This window comes from Piliocolobus tephrosceles, chromosome 19, assembly GCF_002776525.5.
Source record: "Piliocolobus tephrosceles isolate RC106 chromosome 19, ASM277652v3, whole genome shotgun sequence".
Lineage (NCBI taxonomy): Eukaryota > Metazoa > Chordata > Mammalia > Primates > Cercopithecidae > Piliocolobus > Piliocolobus tephrosceles.
Genome location: NC_045452.1, coordinates 60693117 through 60713151, shown reverse-complemented (window position 1 = coordinate 60713151; position 20035 = coordinate 60693117). Strand labels below are relative to the sequence as shown.

At 35.6% G+C, this 20035-nt stretch overlaps 1 protein-coding gene across 1 annotated transcript in view; it reads right to left on the bottom strand.

Annotated features, from left to right (window-relative positions):
* The window catches only part of TMPRSS15 (transmembrane serine protease 15), a 135759-nt gene that overhangs the window by 106418 nt on the left and 9306 nt on the right, over nt 1-20035 (bottom strand). Inside the window, exons 4-5 of the mRNA XM_023227525.2 lie at nt 9124-9275; nt 5083-5118 (exon numbers count right to left, since the gene is read on the bottom strand). Coding sequence (XP_023083293.1) covers nt 5083-5118; nt 9124-9275 — 188 coding nt within the window. The remainder of the gene's footprint in view (nt 1-5082; nt 5119-9123; nt 9276-20035) is intronic.

Here is a 20035-nt window from a genome sequence, read left to right as displayed (position 1 = left end):
GCGAGGTGGCGGGCGCCTGTAGTCCCAGCTACTCCGGAGGCTGAGGCAGGAGAATGGCGTAAACCCCGGAGGCGGAGCTTGCAGTGAGCTGAAATCCGGCCACTGCACTCCAGTCCGGGCGACAGAGCGAGACTCCGCCTCAAAAAAAAAAAAAAAAAAAAAAAAAAAAAAAAAAAAAAGATTTAAAAAGTGCTATGGGAGCATCAAAGTTTAAGCAATTAGTTTCCTTCTAAGGCAAGAATTAAAGACATTTTTACCGAAATAGTCATATTTAAATTAGTTTTTGATGTATACCTAGAAATGCACCAGGAGGAGAGAGATATGGAATGTATTTAGTGATGTGTCATGAGTACATCAATATGTGAGAAACGGATAAGTCTCATTAACCTAGAGAGTGGGATGTTTATGGAAGGCATAGCAGGAAAGGAGTTTGGTACCAGATTCTAGCGAACCTTTTTATCTTTGTTAAGTGTTAGAGATATTTTTCAATAGACGATGGCACTGGAAGATTTTACATCTATCTGCAATATGACCAGTCCACGTTTCCTAAAGGCAATTGTTGGACCATGTGAAACATGTGAAACATCACTTGAATAAGATGACTCGAGAAGCTGTTTCAAGGGTCCACATGAAAGATGAGAGCAGAAGTCTTACAATGGCAGAGGAGATGGGCCATTGACTCAGTTGCTACTTTACAGGTAAGATTGATGAGCTTCAGTGACCACGTGTGCTTCTGAACAAGATTAGTGAAGGTGGAGAATGGGATGCTAAGTAATTCAGTTGAATTACTGAAGAGACCGGTTGGGTTACTAATGGCCATTAGTTGCAGTAGTGATTACGAGATGAACAAGCTGTAGGGTTATAAACTGAGTCTAGTTTGAAGTATTTTGAATTTAAGTTGGAATATGAGGTACCCTTAAGTTGCACTCTGGCTCTCTCCAGACTGTTTCATAAACACTCTTCAACTGACTTGGTCCATGAGGAAACAGAAGTTTCCCATATTAAAACTAATATGAAAAATATGAATGTCATTCTTATACAATGGTAGTGAGTTTTAAAATTTTTGTCAAATTGTATTTTTACTGACTCTTCTCTCTCTTTCATTTCCTACATGAATATATATGATTACAATTTCTAACAAAAATCAATTAAAACATTAGCTGTTACACCTAGCCAGATGCCAGTTTAATTTAAATGGGTTTGCACTCTCAAACTAGAGTTCTTGACTCGAGTATTACTTGGTTTGCATTTCATTGCTTAATTTTTGTTGTAATATTTCTTTTTTTTAAGAAGTCTGTACCAAATTGTGCTTCCCAACAGATAATTTTTAGGAAAGGAGTTTATCAATTCTAGTTAAAGAAAACAAAGAGAATAATTGGTTTCATTTATTAAAAACTAATCAAATTTCCTTAATATTAGGCATTATTAACTCAGTGGGGAAAAGTGCACTTGTTTTCTGTAATCTATGTGGTATTTTACCTTCAGGACACTAACTTTTGACATATTATGAAAACACACCAGTGAATTATATTGCAATTCTGCAAATAGAAGGCTTTAATTATTCATTTGTATTTGTAACATGAAGAATTCAGTATGCACTCAGAGAGGATTATTTCAGAGTGATCCAATGCCCAAACAATTTCCAGTGATTTGACACTAGGAGCCTCCTGTGCCTACTGAGAGCAGGCTCTGTGCTAGGCATCCTGGAGAGTAAAACGACTAAAATTCATGATGTTTTGCCTTCCAAATAATTTGTATGAGATGTTACATACAACATGATAAATTGAAACCATAGTTTGGAAATCACAGATTTTTATTGTCCCTACAATTTGAAAATGGATAATAGTACTTGGTGGCCAAAAGTGGTTAAGAAAAATTAAGCCCAAGATCCTGATAGCTTACTCAATAGAAGAAGCAGAATCTTCATCCATGGATGTTTGCCTTGAGAGACCACTTTTATTTCACTGTGCTATATTGGAAAATAGATATCACTTTACAGAAATTCTCATTTACTGTACAGAACAAATTTAGGTTTTCTTTAAATTTTATTGTAAGCAAGACTATGGCTTTTCAATCCTAATGAAATTATTGGTAAAAAATTATTTAGTAGTCTTGATACCATGTGAGTAGGAATGTCTTAAGTCAGAGGAGAGTGCTTAGCAATAGATAAATGTTGTTTTCTCAAGTGCAGAAAAAGAGCAATTCTTAAAGTCACCATACATTTGGTATCAGATAAAATCTCTGCATCTCAGTCTTAAAATAATTAAATCGGGGAACATCATTCTACCTTAGGTTGTTTTGGCCCAATTTCATGTTTTTCACTAAATCAACCAATTATTCTTTTTCTTCAGTCCTCAAACTCTTTCACACAGTGGACTGATAGCAAGATTACATACTTTATGAGACTGAGAAAGCCCATGATAGTGAAACTTTTGTTTTCTGCAGCTATTGCCTACACAGTAAGTAACAAAGGACTAGAACAAGCTGTAGTCTAGAAATCCCTCAAACATGGGAACAATTGCCAAAACACCCCATCTAGGCACTCTGTAGTGCTCCAGAAATTAATCTGTGTAATGTCACCTCAGTTCCAGTCCTTCTCCGCTAATGTTCTAAGTGGGTTAGTAAAACTGACAGGTCATTGGCAACAAAAGCAGTTGAATGATAGAGCATAATCCTCATGAACTTTGTACCATTATCACAAAAAATTCTCTGTGGCAGAATTTATAATGGTACTAATATCAGGTATATGATGCATGCATCTGTTGATTTTTCTCAAACTCTGTCTTCCAGGCATATAAAAATGAGAATAAACTTAAAATCCCTGAAAGCCATATTCGTAATAAATTACTGCTTGGAAAATGCAGTTTTCACGTTTAATTGCCTCATTCCCCTCTATAAATACATAGTATCTTGCCATATGAGAGGAATAAATGGCAAGGATGATTGGGCACTCATGTAGTACACAGATTCACTTAAAAGAAAAAGAATATGATATTTCACCACCTACTTACCTTATAATAATACTTTGAGAATTGATTAAGGTAATCCAATACAGTCTCTGATAACAGGAAATGTTTAGAAACAAAGTGTTTTTGGAGAAATAAAAGTTCAGATCAAAGTGAGCATTACCCAGTATAATAATCTTGTTTTAAATTTAGGGTTTTTTGTGAATCTTTTAAATAAAGTATCCAAATAGTTGTTTTGTTCGATTCTGTTTCATCAAACTCAGAATGGGGAAGGAGTAGGGATCTAATATTGGTGTTGTTCCTCCTGCTCCTTTGTGGGAGTCATCATATTGACCACGGTACAGTGGGTATCTGTATTATCTCTCTTTCAATTCTCATGATCATCCTCTAAGAAATGTATTTAAATCTACTTTTCAGATAATGTGTACAGTTCAAATAGGCTAGATAGCTTGCCACATACATATAAATTGATTGTTGAAATCAGGTAATGCGTGAATTCACCCATGTCTTTTTAGTGATTGAGAATTTATGTTACATTTTGATCTTTATTTTGACTATCAATTATACAAAATGTGAAAGACAGAGTTAAGTGTACACTGCCCCCCATTTCTGTGTTTCCATGTAGAAAACAAGATTTCTGCTCCACTGACCAGGAGAGAAAAATATGGCTGGCACACTTTCCCATGCTCTCTGACCCCTCATTCATCATTTCCTTCTTTGCTCAGAGGAAATTGGGCAGATGTTTCAGCCAACTGTTTATATTTTTAACAGGTATGTCTTCAGAATAGTAAAGGAGAAAACCTTCTTTTAAGTCCAGTGCTTTCTTGCTTTATTTAAAACTCTGTTTCTACCTAATACATTCTACATATTACTATTAGGACATTTTATACAAATAAGAGGGCCCTAATGACTTTGAATTAATCATGTGATGAACCTCTAAACAAATAGAAAAATGGCATTAATTTGGATACTTGTTACTGACTTTCAAGGTTTTAGGAACGTAGTTTTCAAAATATATTTATCTTACTTATTCAGTTTACTTTGAAAGCAGAAGAATTAGCCATTATGAATCCAAAAGCATTTGATCGAAGTGTGTTGGAAGGGGATTTGAGAGGGTGCAAATAATTTTCCACATTAGAGACAGGAATGTGGGCTCAGTGGCAGGGTTTTTTTTTGTCAATAGGTTGTGCTGCTGTTTGGATATAACCTAATACAACTGCAGACAGGCTTATGCTATCATAATAGATCTTCACGGGTTTTAGAATTGTGACAGCTTGTTTCCTAAAGCATTTTGATTGATTTATGTATGGTTTTGCTTTTCAAATATTACACCAACAATATTTATGCAAGAATTCTTTATCCTTGCTAAAAATGGCTTTTATAATTTTACAAATGTTTTCCCTCTATGTATACAATATTTATGTAAATTTTAATAGTATAACATGGTAGTGGTATTGTTGGGAGCTATATGAAGATCTACAATATTGCCTTTATTTAATTTGCTTAAAGGGATTAGTGACACACCCAGGACATTTTATATGAAGATTAAGTCAGGACCAGAGAAGGTATTTTAGTTGATTGACAGACAGAAGCACAGCAGACAATTCCTAGAAATGCAGAGAAATTGGCATACCAAAGATACATACTGAGAGTGGACACAAAGTAGATACTTAAAATTCTTGAATGAATGAATCCAAGGCTACTTTGGTTCTGCTTTGGCCACAAGTACTGTGTTAACAGGAGAAAGCAAGCATGTCTAACTTGTATGCAGAGGGAATAATCAAAGAAAAAAAAATCATAATATCTGATAAAATCTGCTTCCTTAGCTGAAAACCTTTTGATCCTATTGGTGACATTCTTATCAATAGATAATCACAGTTATGTTAATAATAGACAGAGGATAAAAGTGAAATCTGACAGCTCAGGCATTAGCCCTAAATATATTGTTTACTTTGGTGAAATCCAGGGCTAAAACTGCAAACTTTTATGCTTTTGGTTTCTTGTCTATAAAATAGGTGCAATATTTATTGCTAAGGCATCAGAGACTTCTCAGGGGCCTAAAATAAAATGTAAGTGAAAACTTTCTTTCCAAAAAGAAAATATTATTAAAACTGACCTGGAGTTGCCAGATGACTGGTGGTTGTTAGTTTGCCTGGAAAATAAATTATATTAAAATAATTATTATATATTTCAAACTAATTACCAGGAATTTATTGTATATTCATGCTGTATAATAATTAACCTAAGAATTTAAAAAGTTATTATAAATTATTAGTGTTCATTCATTTAGAAGTATGTCATTTGTATTTGGATTTAAGAATAAATCTTTTATGTTTTTGATGTTTTTAGAGTTGTAGAGTAGAGGTTTTTAGATTTTTAACTCATCTTTTATTTTCTAACTAAAGAAGACAAGGTTATTCAATGATCAATAACTAAATACGAGTATTCATTAATCTTATAATGACCATAGACGTAAATGTTCCAGGTTAAGTTGATGGTATATGAAAGAGAAGCATGGGATATGCTTAGACCATGGGCTTTGGAATCAGAAGGAACTGCTTTTGATTTCTGAGTTTAACACCTAGTAGCTGTGTGACCCTGGGCTTGTTACTTATTATTTAATTTATTCTTTCAAATAGAAAAATATTATGACCTCTGTACAAAATCACTCTAATAATTAAAATAGGTAATGTTTGTAAAATATAGTACCTGGGCTAAAGAGGATGGCTTAAAAAATAAGACTTCAAATATTATAAAAATGGTCATGATTATTATACCAAAAGTAGTATCTTCATAGTTTTATAACTGTGAAGTTTTGTAATTGTAGCTCGAAAGATGGGGTAAAGAAAATGCTGGAATAGAGTAGTTAACATAAAGCCTGGATTCTCCTTTCCAAAGTGAAATATACTCTGAAAGTGGTCTTTCTTTATCTCACCCTTAGTGACCTCACAAGTGCCATAGCTTCATCACCAAGGCACCATGATTGGAGCTGTTTATGGAGACATTTTACACACACACACACACACACACACTCATATGTCTCTCATATATATGTATATAAATTTTAAAATATGAAAGAAACATTGAAATTGGAAATGTATATCCTTGGCATAAGTGATGAGGCATTAGAAACATTATAATATTACGAACTATGTTATTCCTAACCAATATAAGCTTCTTATAACTTGATATGAAGACTAAATGCCTCAGAAATAGCTGCAAGAAAAAAATGTATATTTTCCTAGGTCATAGACTTTGATGATCACTAAGTTATATTTTAAAAAGTGCCATAAACACTGACCTGAAGTTGTTGCAGGGCTTACTGTAGAGAAATTCTCCGAAGATGCTGGAATAAAGTCAAGTTGATTTGACACATGGGTTTATGATATAAATACATTACAAAACATTGAGTACAACTTGAATATTCATTCAAAGGACATCTGATCCTTTGGAGTTCCTATTTTATACTCTCCCATGCTAAATCTTCCTATTTGTTATTTGGTTGTAATACATTTGATAAATTTCCAGAGTCTGCATATTCTCTCTATACAACTTACTTATGCAAAATGTTTGCTTTACTTTTTATCTAAGAAAGATATCTATTTATTAATCATAGTTACATAGAATAATTTACATTTTAGCCAACTAATATAACATGATGCACCAATCTTGGTGCATCTAGAACCCCTTGTTTTACACTAAAACATATGAAAGTAACAATTGCAAAACAATCTTTCACATAATTAATATTTCCTTAGAACTAAGTGGTATATAAGTAAAAACTGCTTTGCACATAAAAGACAAAAGCTGGCAATTTTCTTCAAACTTTAACATGTTTAATAGTTTTAAAAGTATAGACTCACCTATGCAAGATATAAAGGAAAGCAAAGCATATCTCATGAAAAATCATCATGTGGTGAATTTGTTTTTATTCAAAACTATATTGATGATAAGTGGGCTAAGAAGTATATTCTTTTCTACTAACTAGTTTATTTCAGCATTTCATCATTTTTGAATTGTGTTGGTTCTATAAAACCTATTGAAGTTTTGTAAATGATACATGGTAGAGTGTTAACACTGAAATTAAATTTATGTGACTTTTCATAAGAATATGGTTTAATTTTTATTACGTTTGACAGTGTATTATACAAAAATTCAAGATATCTATGTAATTCTTAGCTAATTTTAAAACTTTATAAATTTGAAAATTCACATGATACAAATGGATATTAAACTGAAATACCTATAATTAAGCTCGGTACCATGTTTATAAATGTGTTTTAACACAATTCAACAAATTAAATGTAACTTCTACTTGTTGAGAATATTCTTGGGCTGATGTTGTAATACAGTTTATTATGCTTGTGATACTAATTCTACATTAACTCAAAGGATATGGTTTCATTGAATAAACATATAATTTTAAAAATCACAAACTATTTCCTCAGATGATCCAAATATAGGAAATCATGAAAATAAGTTTCAGCATATTTGCCAATTCGCTTGCCAGAACAGGCTATCAGAAACCAATGCACTTTCAAATAGAGATAGGAAAATGACAACTTTGGGGCCTATTGGGATGGGGGGTGGGAGAAGGCAGAGAATGAGGAGAAATAACTAATGGGTACTAGGCTTAATAACTGGGTGATAAAATAATCTGTACAAGAAACTCCCATGACACAAGTTTACCTATATAACAAGCCTGTACATGTACCCTGAACTTAAAGTTAAAAAATAAAAAATGAAAATATTTATTTTTCCATGCCAAAAAAGAAAAATGACCATGAAAACAATCGATTAAAATTGTTCAAAGATAAAAACATTACAAACAAACTAGTATAAAGGTTAAGAGCACAGACATCAGGATCAGACCACAGAGGTCAGAATGCCTAAGTCTAAATGACTGTGTGAAAAAGGCCGTTTACCAAAAGTATCTGTGTTTTGGTCTTCTCCCTGATTTGGGGATAGTAATGACATCACATAAGAGGATTAATGTGGAGAGCAAAAATGTTGCTAGGTAAACCACCTGTTCTAGCTAATAATAGCCAGTAGTAGTTTTCAGCTCATCTGAATCAAAGATTCAAAATAGACAGTCTCTGCTCAAACAGCTGTGACATGGGTCCAAACCATTGGTAGAGGAAGGACTAAGAATTTATCTTCTTGCTGAACAGGAGCTGCAGGATGTTGCAGGAGACTCAGTGAAAAACAAAACTATGCTTGATGAAACAATGCTCTGAAGAGAAGCACCTAGAGATCCACAATCTCATACCTACTATTACAAATTAAAGAAACAAAAATCCTGCATTTTTTTTTTTTGTATTTGATTTAGAGGCAAATATACTGACTGATCTCATTTTGTAGCAAAACTAGTTGAACTCATTGAATAGTTAGGCTATTCAGAGTTTCTCTTTATTCCCCTTAGTGTAGCTATTTATGTATTGGCTAGCTTTCTAACATCCAAAAATTTCTGAATTCTAAAATGTATTTGGTCCCAAGGTTTATGGGTAAGGGATTGAATCTGGATGACCTTGGCAAATTACTACTGTTCTCAACAGTACTCAATAAGGACACCGTGTTTGTTGAATTGAATTGAAAGAAGGATAGTTAGAATGGAAAATTTGGAACAATCTAAGCATTTATAAACATATTTTTTGTTATTTTTGATGTTCCATATTCTTTTTTGGTTTATTCTTACGTTAAAATTATTTATCATTTTAAAATAAATATTTAATTTTTATAAATAAGTAATTGGAAAGGATGAAACCCATTGACTCTACTTTTTTCTTCTTTTTTTAGCTTATCAATTAGAGATTGGAACTTGCCACCAGATTTTACAATCTAACAACGTCTAGACAGAGTTCCTGAAGTTAAGGCGTGCTTGACCAGTGCAAAGAATGCATAAGACCCACAAACTTCTATGCATGCCAACACTTTCAGAATCTCCTTGGTATTTGATATTTTATAAACATTTTCTCATTGTTAAGTTTCTTCAAATATGGTTTCTTCAGATTTTACTTTTCTCATGTAAATGTGTCACCTCAGGCAATAAGAGATGTTCCTAAGGTTAAGCATGATTGCATTTCCTCCCTGGTATATTGCTAGAATTTAAATTTCATAGTTTAATGATTCAAAGAAATCAAATAATGTTCAAAGATACCTAGGATATCAACGCTGTTCAAATCAATATGGAAAGTGGCCAGTTGGCTGGATTTATTTGCTTCAACGCCTTGAATCAGTTCTTCTTTTACATTTTCATCTGACAACCACTGGGCAAAGAAAAGGTCAAATGTGACTATAATGCTGCCATTTCTGCAAAGCAAAAGATGATATAAGAGGAAAAAGTCAACCATCTTCAACTGATTTGTGTTCAATTCATGTTAAATGTCTTTGAAATTCTCTATAGTTATCATTTTGCTAATTCTCATTATTCGTGTATAAGACAGGCTACTTCAAATATTATCTTTATTTCATTAGGGAAAGAAAAAATGGCCAAAAGACTAAGTGCTTTTTTGAGAAGAGAAACTCCAAAGTAGATGCAAAATTGAAATCTGAGTTTTTTGAGTTCCACGTTCAAGCACTCATCCCCAGGCCAGGATGTTCCTGAGACCCTTGTGTTAAAATCACGTGGTCTCTTGGCACTTACTCTGATTTTACTGTTTGGAGAAAAGAAGGGTATGGATTTGTAGTTTTTCATGGATAATTTCTAAGTTGGGGGAAATCTAAAGTAGTTTCACTGGTTTCAAAGACAATTTTTCTACATAGTTTTGAAAGGCCTGGTAGCAAGCTTATGGCAACTAATCTATATCTGCTTCTTCTTCTCTATTTTGCTTAACATAAAATATCAAACTGTGCCCTGATTTCAAGGGATAGAAATAAAACAAGGACATCTGGGTGTATTAGGGACTCACAAGAAATTCAATCTCAGTTCCATGAGTTGGGATGATCTAGCCTACATGATTTCCCAACATAGCATTAGAATTCAGCCATATAGCCCTAATCATCTTCCCCCTTTATTTTGTCCCCTGCTCTGTACTATGCACTTTAAAAGGTAACTTTTTTCAGTGTAAAGAAAGAGAAAAATGAATAAAGTTTTGGTGAATAGGGATTCTTGGGAGATTTTTGCACTCCTGCTTACATTTCTGTTTGTCATATAGTGTCATTTTAGGGTATGACCACTTAGGATACAAACTATAGCTCTGATGTTTATTCTATACCCCTCAGTAAACTCTGAGCACTCAGGGTATACTTGGTTCCTTAAGAGATAGACTAGGGAAAACTAAATTTTGCATGATATGTTTGCTGGTTTTGAATCATGGGAGTTATATATTCGGTGATATATGTAAGTTTATGAGCTTCTTGAAGGATTTTCTCAAGTTCAGTAGAGTTCTTTATTTATCTGTCCTTCTATCTATCCTGATAGAGCCTACAATAAATGTTATTTTTTCTTCCCTGCCTGGATATAGAACCAGAATATTCCTGAAAGATCACAGTAGATCAGCATCTCCACTAGGGGGAGTATAATCCTTCTTTGTGTCCATGGCACTATTCAGTTTCACAGTGATTCATTTCCAGGTAGTTGGTCTTTCATTTTTAAAATGAACAAGATGTAATATTTTTATAATTCACATGTATTAAATAAATTATTTAAAATGTTAGAAGGTGCAACTTTCTAATCATTTGCCTAAAATATAGTAACCAAATCTTGTAGATGAGAAGGTTCCCTAGTAACTGTTTAGTTCAGGGTTTCCCAAACTTACCCATACATGAAATCAGTGTTGTCCTTGGTAATGATACATTTTGTCACAGACACTACCTTCATCTACTCTTCCACACGTCGTGGCTGGCTAACCCCTAATTTTACTGGAGAATGAGCCTCCATTTTCTTAGGAAAGGTGACATCTTCTTTAACCATTCTTTATACCAAACATGGTTTTATTCATGGGTGTATGACCTGGCCCTGGTCAACAGAATCTGAAGGGAAGACTTACAGAAACTTCTGGAAAACTTTTTTATATCTAATGAAAGAAGAGCTCATAGTAGATTACTACCCTTCGTTGGTTGAACATTATTAGGTCAACATAATTTGCCGAAACTGCCACATCTACCTTGAGACCATGAGTCAGGCCACGGTTGATAAGCCAAAGATAGTGTAGTAGAAGAAGGAAAGTACCCAAAGCCCTGACTATGTCATTGTCATTGTTATTGTACTAATGAATTAACCTCCTTTAAAACCTCTAGATTTCTTGTGATGTCAGATAACAAAAATTTTTTTCTTTTTGACACAGAGTCTCTCTCTGTGGCCAGGTCGGAGTGCAGTGGCATGATCTCGGTTCACTACAACCTCTGCCTCCCAGGTTCAAGTGATTCTCCTGCCTCAGCCTCCCAAGTAGCTGGGACTACAGGTGCCCATCACCATGCCCAGCTAATTTTTTGTATTTTTAATAGAGACGGGGTTTCACCATGTTGGCCAGGATGGTCTCGATCTGACCTCGTGATCCACCTGCCTTGGCCTCCCAAAGTGCCAGGATTACAGGCGTGAGCCACCATGCCTGGCCAATAAACACTTATTTTTAAGGCACTTTTTGTCATGCATTCTGTTAATGGAAATTTTGAAAATTCTAACAAACATACAACTGTCAGCCCCTATCCCATATTTATATGAACAGAAGGTGATTACTCTATTTTTGAACGTGATATTGGCCAATATTTTCATTCTAGCAATGAGGACACTGATGCTTAGAGTAATGTAGGTAACTTTGTCTAGGGTTATACAGCTTATCAGTGTCAGAGATAGAAAAGAAACCTAGAGAATCTGTTTCCCTAATGTGTTTTTATATAATTCCCATCCCCAGATGCTCAACAACACTTTTATCAACTCTATTCTGAACTATTTGTCAGCAGGAAAGAGGCTACAGCACATTTACCCTAAAGGCATGTCCAGGATTTTATTCTGTTGCATAGTTAGTAGAACTCTATATACAAATAGATGAAAAAAATAGCTGGTTGGATATTTTTGGGGAGAAGGGAAAGATATCTATTCTTAAAATACTTTCAAAAGTTAGAGTATTGCGTTTTTTCCTCCTCCTCTTTGTCCTTCTTCTTTTCCTCCTACTCCTTTTTCTTTTTTACATTATGTCTTCCTAATCAACCTCACTTTCCAAGATAGTCAAATGGACAGGATTGAATTGGTTAAAATGAAGTGAGAGTGAACAATATTAATTATTCTCTCTCTCTAATCCCCCATCTTCATGTTATCTTTGGCTGCAGACTAGAAAACTTAATTTCTGATTAAATCTGTTTTATTTCTATGTAATTTCACAGGTTTAATTTGACTGAAACACTTGCTTTCATTTTATGTGAGTTATGGAGTAAAAGAGGTAAGGTATTTTGGGCAAAGAAAATACAAATCTGGAATTTTGCTTCACTGAGTTGAAAGTAACTGGATTAGTTCATCCTCAGGCATAAAACATTTTTCTTTGAAAGGTGTGTTCTCTTAGTTGTGAATTATGCATTACATTTAATAATTTATGCTTTGCAAGGATAGGAGTTGCATATCCTATATCCACATAAAGTTGTAGCCTTTAAAGTTTATTTTCTTATTTAGTGGAAATGTTGAGATGAGAGAGATAGAGGAGAAATTTTAAAAGTCATAATAATCATTTGTGATTCACCTCATAAGAAAGCTGAAGCTGTTTAGTTGTTTAGTAATGAATGAGAATTCTTCCTTTAGGTTAAAAAAATGATCGTTTTCATTTCAAAGTACTAGTACTAGTAAAATAACAGTTTTTCGCGAAGGCAGATAAATCCTACTATTGTACAGAAAGGTTGAGTGTAGTAGAGCAAAATATTACTTATCTCATATTTTCCTTAATGATACTGGTAAACTTTAGGGTTGCTGAGTAAACAGAAGTCTTTCCTTTCCTAACTTTGTGGCTTATCTGTGCTCAAAAGGCAAAAGAAACTGCATGTTGCCACAAAGGATAAACAGCTATGTATTAGAAGAATCAAATGCTAAATGTTCTGAGTGAAAGCACATTCCACAAAGCAGAATGATTGAAAGTATTCCCCAAATAGACCAAACCATTTGCTTACCCTAAAGAGTAGCTACACATACACACACACACACACACACAGCACAATCATACAAGTTAGTAAGTGGCAGAGGTTGCTATTAAATATTGTGAAAGTAAGAGAAAATAGTTCAATGACTGACTCTAGTATTCTGAGTGCTAGAATTTGATCATATACACACACATGGTGTGAGTTTAATTAAAATCTATAACAAAAATGTAAATAGGTATTTTAAGAGATTTATATATATACAGTTGATGTGAGTGTGGTTAGGTGAGACCTCAGTTATTTCCGTTTTCGATTTTATCAATTGGATTTTTAAATGAAAATAATTTGTAAAGTGAATAATGAGTCTGCTACTTTTTCCTATGAGTGGAATACATCTATTTGTAGGTGATTATTTAAGGTCAAGTAATCTTGAATGTTTCATCGTTACTCTCTCTCCTGCCGCTCAATTCCTTTTTCTATCTCCTCTTCTAGGTCTCCCAAAATAACAACATGTAATTTATCTAACAGACGTTTTCATGAAATTCCTTTGCATTGCACTTTTCAAAAACTCACTTCTGATTTAATAGCAGCTCAGCTACCACCAGAGGGAAGTATCTCTGCACTGATGAAGTACATTATTTGACAGTCATTATAAAATATTTGTCAAGGTTTGGGCACGGTACTGGCCTCCTAGGTAGGTATAAAGGTGGGGAAAGAAACAGTCCCTAAGCTCAAATAATTTACAGTTTCAAATGTGGTGATTTTGTCACCGAGAGAAATAAAAGATGACTTACTAAATATCAAAGAAAAAGTTGGAATTTTGGTAGCCCACCAGGCCTATATATAAAAGTCTATATTCATCAAATTTTCACAACCTAATGCAAATGAAGTTATCCAGCATGTTGTAGACATGTAAACATAAAGGGTTCAATTAGCAAAACTATTCTGATAAACTCTGCAATGGACACTGTGCTTTCTGTGTGGATTTCACTAGGCAGAGCCCAATCAAGAGAGGCAGGCACCTAGAATACCTCTCCTTAAAGGAGGTTAAAGACTTTTGGAAATAAATCTGAATTGATGCTTTACTGCAGCTCTGCAAACTCAGTCCTCCACAAAACCAGAAATGAGAAATTTGTTTCATTCACCTCCAAGCAGACAAATAGCTTAAAGTGAACCAACAAAAAATAAAACTTGTCTGTGTAGTGTAACACTCACCAAATAAAGACCAAGTACACATTTTTATTAGCATTTTGAAAAAGTTAACATAATTAACCTTTCCTGCATGTCCATGTTTCTCCTTTTAGTTCTGATATTGGACCAATGAAAGAAGCTATAAGAGATTATCCATCCGGAAAGAGAGGGAAGGGACTATGTACTGTAGGTAGGAATGAAGACAGCAGATGGGCGTAGGGGCAGCTACTGGGATTAACACGTCAGAAATATGCAATGGAGTAAAAAATGTTATAGATAGATAAGGAAGGAAAGAAAAGAAAGAAAAAAGAAAGAAAGAAAGAGAAAGAGAAAGGAAGGAAGGAAGGAAGGAAGGAAGGAAGGAAGGAAAAAGAAAGAAAGGGGGAGGGAGGCAGGGAGGGAAGGAAAGAAGTAGGAAGGAAAGAAGAAAGGAAGGAAAGATGGAAGGAAGAAAAGGAAGGAAGGAAGGGAGAGAGGGAGGGACATTAAACTTTTTTGCATAAAAAGACAAAGCTTTCAATGTGTCTTTATTTGATAAGACTAAAAATTCACTTCTGATTTAATAGTAGTGCAGCTACCGCCAGGGGAAACTATTTCTATGAAACAGTTTCATAGAAACTACTTCACTGATGAAGTACATTATTTGAGAGTCATTATAAAATATTTATCAAAGTTTGGTCACTGTACTGGTCCCCTTGGTAGCTATAAAGCAGGGGAAAGAGGCCGGGCGCGGTGGCTCAAGCCTGTAATCCCAGCACTTTGGGAGGCCGAGACGGGCGGATCACGAGGTCAGGACATCGAGACCATCCTGGCTAACACGGTGAAACCCCGTCTCTACTAAAAATACAAAAACTAGCCGGGCGAGGTGGCGGGCGCCTGTAGTCCCAGCTACTCAGGAGGCTGAGGCAGGAGAATGGCGTAAACCCCGGAGGCGGAGATTGCAGTGAGCTGAGATCCGGCCACTGCACTCCAGTCAGGGCGACAGAGCAAGACTCCGCCTCAAAAAAAAAAAAAAGCAGGGGAAAGAAACAATTCCTAAACTCAAATAATTTACACTTTTAAATATAGTGATTTTTCCATCTAGAGAAATAAAAAATTATTTACTAAATATCAAAGAAAAATTCTGAGATTTTCATAGCCTACCAGGCCTATATATAAAAAACTCTATATTCATCAAATTTTGTTCCAACAGGAGATGGGAAGGACCTGAGGTTTCTTCTCACCATTAAGTAACCTTCATTTGACCTTATGCCATTGTTTTTCTAAGCATAATCTCTTTTACCTTTGATTTGACTTTCCTACCTCTTTTTGGTCACTAAAACTAAGGATTCTGTTCCTGATGTCAGAACTTTTGTGATGATCATATACCAATTATTTTGTCCTTAGGATCTTCGATTCAATTGTTCCTTATCTGAGATGTGAGACTAACCTTTCTATAAAGTCAGGCTCACTGTGTTTCTCCAATCTTCTACCAGTCCCCTATGGCATGAGTTCACTGTCATACTTGTAGGTTTATATTCAGCACATTCATGATGTCTCAACATCTTCTTAGTGGCCCTCAATGCCAACTCTATGATATCCTCAACATACTACAATTATTATCCAAAATACCTTTCCTTTACTTCTCCACTCAAGTAGTCCCTATCTATGCTTTTCAGACACTGTCCCACGTTTTTCACAAAACTTTCCATGACCCACCCTTTCAAGTCAAGGGATTCTTTCACACAGTAACATGCCTGTGCTTTTGGAGAACTATTTAAGAATTCTCAAGTTAGTTTATTTCTTGTAATAAAAAGTTAAAGCCATGATAACTGTATAATTATTTTTATAGCCATAGGATGAAGATTAAATGAAAAGATGCTAACCTCTAACATAATATTCATTATGTTAATAACAGTTGTTAAATAATTTTTCATTCATTTGCTAGGACTTTATATAATACATATGCTGTGGTGGGCATTAGTTAGGTTCTGAAAATACAGGTATCAAAGACAAATTCTCTGCCCTAAGAGAGCTCCTAGTCTAGTAAGGAGATAGATAAATCAGCAATTATGTGATAGTGTGAGAATTGTACTTTAAATGTACATACATGGTGCTAAATGAGCAGAGGGAAGAAGCACCTAACCCAGACTAGAGTGTCAGTTAAGTGTCCCTGGAAAGGTGACATGGACTAGTTCTTGATGGGTTGTAAGGATGGAACGTAAGAATGGATGCAAAAATAAGGAGAAAAATGAGAGTGCCAGTGTATTAATCAATTTGTACACTGCTATAAAGAAATACCTGAAACTGGGTAGTTTGTAAAAGAAAGAGGTTTAATTGACTTACAGTTCCACATGGCTGGGGAGGCCTCAGAAACTTACAATCAGGGTAGAAGGCTAAGGGGAAGCAAGGGCCTTCTTCACTTGGTAGAAGAGAAGAGAGTGTGAAGGGGGAAGAAGCCCTTATGAAACCATCAGATCTCATAAGAACTCACTCACTGTCATGAGAACAGCATGTGGGAAACTGACTTCACAATCCAATCACCTCACACCAGGTCCCTCTCTCAACATGTGGGGGTTATAACTGGAGATGAGATTTGAGTGGGGACACAGAGCCAAACCATATCATTCTGCTTCAGGCCCCTCCCAAATCTCATCTCCTCACATTTCAGAACACAATCATGCCTTCCCAACAGTCCCTCAAAGTTTTAACTCATTTCAGCATTAACTAAAAAGTCCAACGTCCAAAGTCTCATCTGAGACAAGACAAGGCCCTTCTGCCTATGGGTATGTAAAATCAAAAACAAATTGGTTACTTCCAAGATACAAAGGGGTTACAAGCACTGGATAAATGCTACCATTCCAAATGGAAAAAAAAGTTGGACAAAACAAAGGGGCTACAGGCCCCATTCAAATCCGAAATCCAGCAGGGCAGTCATTAAATCTTAAAGCTCCAAAATAATCTCCTTTGACTCCATGTCTCACATCCAGGGCATGCTAATGCAAGGGTTGGGCTCCAATGGTCTTGGGCAGCTCCACCCCAGGGGCTTTGAAGGGTACAGCTCCCCAACCCCCACAGGCTGCTTTCACAGCTGGCATTGAGTGTCTTCAGTTTTTCCAGGCACACAGTGCAAGCTGTCAGTGGATCTACCATTCTGTGGTCTGGAGGATGGTGACTGTCTTCTCCAGAGTCAGCCCAGTGGGGACTCTGTGTGGGGGCTCTAGCCACACATTTTCCTTCTGCACTGCTCTAGCAGAAGTTCTCCATGAGGGTTCTGCCCCTGCAGCAGACTTCTGCCTAGATATCCAGATGTTTCCATACACCCTCTGAAACCTAGGTAGAGGTTCCCAAACTTCGATTCTTAACTGCTGTGTACCTGCTGGCCCATGTGGAAGTCACCAAAGTGTGGAGTTTGCACCCTCTTAAGCAATGGCCTGAGCTGTACATTGGCCCCTTTTAGCCATGACTGGAGCTGGAGTGGCTGGGACGCAGTGCACCAAGCCCCAAGTCTGTACACAGCAGTGGGTTCCTGGGCCTCACACACAAACCATTTTTTCCTCCTAGGCCTCCAGGCCTGTGATGGGAGGTCCTGCTATGAAGAACTCTGACGTGCCATGGAGACATGTTCCCCATTGTCTTGGTGAATAACATTTGACTCCTCATTACTTATGCAAATTTCTGCAGCTGGCTTCAATTTCCAAACTTTTGTACTCTGTCACCTCTTGAAAGTTTTGCTGTTTAGAAATTTCTCCCACCAGATACCCTAAATCATCCCTCTCAGGTTCAAAATTCCACAGATATCTAAGGCAGGGGCAAAATGCTGCCAATCTGTTTGTTGAAGGATAGTAAGAATAACTTTTCGTCCATTTCCCAATAAATTCCTGATCTCCATCTGAGATCACCTCAACCTGGACTTCATCACCCATATCACTCTTAGCAGTTTGGTCAAATTCATTCAACAAATCTCTGGGAAGACTCCTTCCTGTCTTCTTCTGAGTTCTCCAAACTATTCCAACCTCTGCCTGTTACCCAGTTCCAATGTCACTTCCACATTTTTGGTTATCTTTATAGCAGTGCCCCATTCCTGGTACCAGTTAGTCTTTTTTCACACTGCTGTAAAGATACTACTCAAAACTGGGTAATTTATAAAGGAAAGAAATATGATTGACTCCCAGTTCTGCATGACTGGGGAGGCTTCAGGAAACTTAAAATCAAGGCAGAAAGTGAAGAAGCAGCAAGTACTTTCTTCACAAGGTGGCAGGAAAGAGAGAGAGTGGGGGAAACTGCCACTTATAAAACCATCAGATTTCATGAGAACTCATCCACTATCATGAGAACAGCATGGGAGAAACTGCCCCCATTCCAATCACCTCCCACCAGGTCCTTCCTCTTTCAACACAAGGGGGTTACAACTTGAGATGAGATTTGAGTGGGGACTCAGAGCCTTATCAGCCAGTAATGAAAATATAGATAAAAGAGAGAAAACAGGATAGTTTCGAGGATGTACAGATGATGTGGCAGGACTGAAGCAGAAGGCTGTGTTGAGTGGGGGAGGAGAAACAGAAGGCCAGAGTGTGTTTTGATGACAGAGCCGTGAAGTACCCTTGCATTTAGGATGATAGAACTAGAAAAGGTCTTTAGGTGTTAAAAGACTGAGATATGAAGATGGAGAGACATTTATTCTGTAAAAATCTACTTACTACAAGCAGGATCAATGGGTGAAAATAAAAGAAAGAAATAATTTGGTGATAATAACAAAGTATATTCTAGTACCTATAGTTATAAAGCAATAAACAAAATATAGTAAAAATCATGATTATTCAATAGGCTGTTTGTAGGATGTCCACAGCAGTATTGAAAAACGATTACTAATTTTTGTTAGTTATAGTAAATAAGAAAATTAAATTTAAGCAGTAGGAATCTCTTTCTTTTGTTGGACTAGAATGAATTTCCTTTAGTCTGTGAGCATTCCAGCCCAAAGCAGTCAAGCAAAGGCTGGACTACATCAGAAAATAAAAAAAATTTTCTTGCACTATCACACAAACTGTATATACAACCTGCCATGTAATGCCTAATAACGTTAGTAAAAATCTCTTGACTCTGTTGTATCTCCCCAACAATATTTTACATTTCTCATAGCAGAGATTTGATACCTTCATCATCACAGCTTATCATGCCTAATTTATTATTAATGACTGTTATATATTAGTCACTTAACCCAGAGGTGCCCTTTGTAAGTAGGCAATTAAAAACCAAATAGCCTATCAAAACAGAGAGAGAGAAAACCAGTTCTAAACATACCAATACAAATTAGAATGTCTTAATGATGGTGGTTGAGTGAGCTCTTTAATAAATGCCTTTCTCTTAATATCTGTATTCTCAGAACCTAGTTAAATGTCTGTTTCTAAGTAAGCCCTACATGTGTGTTAAATAAATAAGCGAGCAAATGAATGGATGATTACCTGAATATTTATTTAACTCTGTGTTGACAGGATAAAAATATTGGCTTCAGTTTTCCAGTATCTCTTTAATATATGTTTTGCCTATTTTTTAAAGTACTCTTTTTAGTGATTCTACTCTCCCCTTGTGCAAAGCACAGAGCAATATTTTATATTTTTTGTCATTATCTTTATTCCACTATAAGAGGATTTTAACTTACCAATTCATGTTGTATTTCAAAGGATGCTATATCTCTCATAGAATTTTAGGGATATTAACCCTGAATAAAGATTATTTTTGGAAGATAAGGAAAATTCTGCTTTCTGAAGATTACAGAAAGTACAAGGTAACTTAGTTTCTATCACGTCACATTTGAAGAACTGATTTTAAAAGTCTCCAAT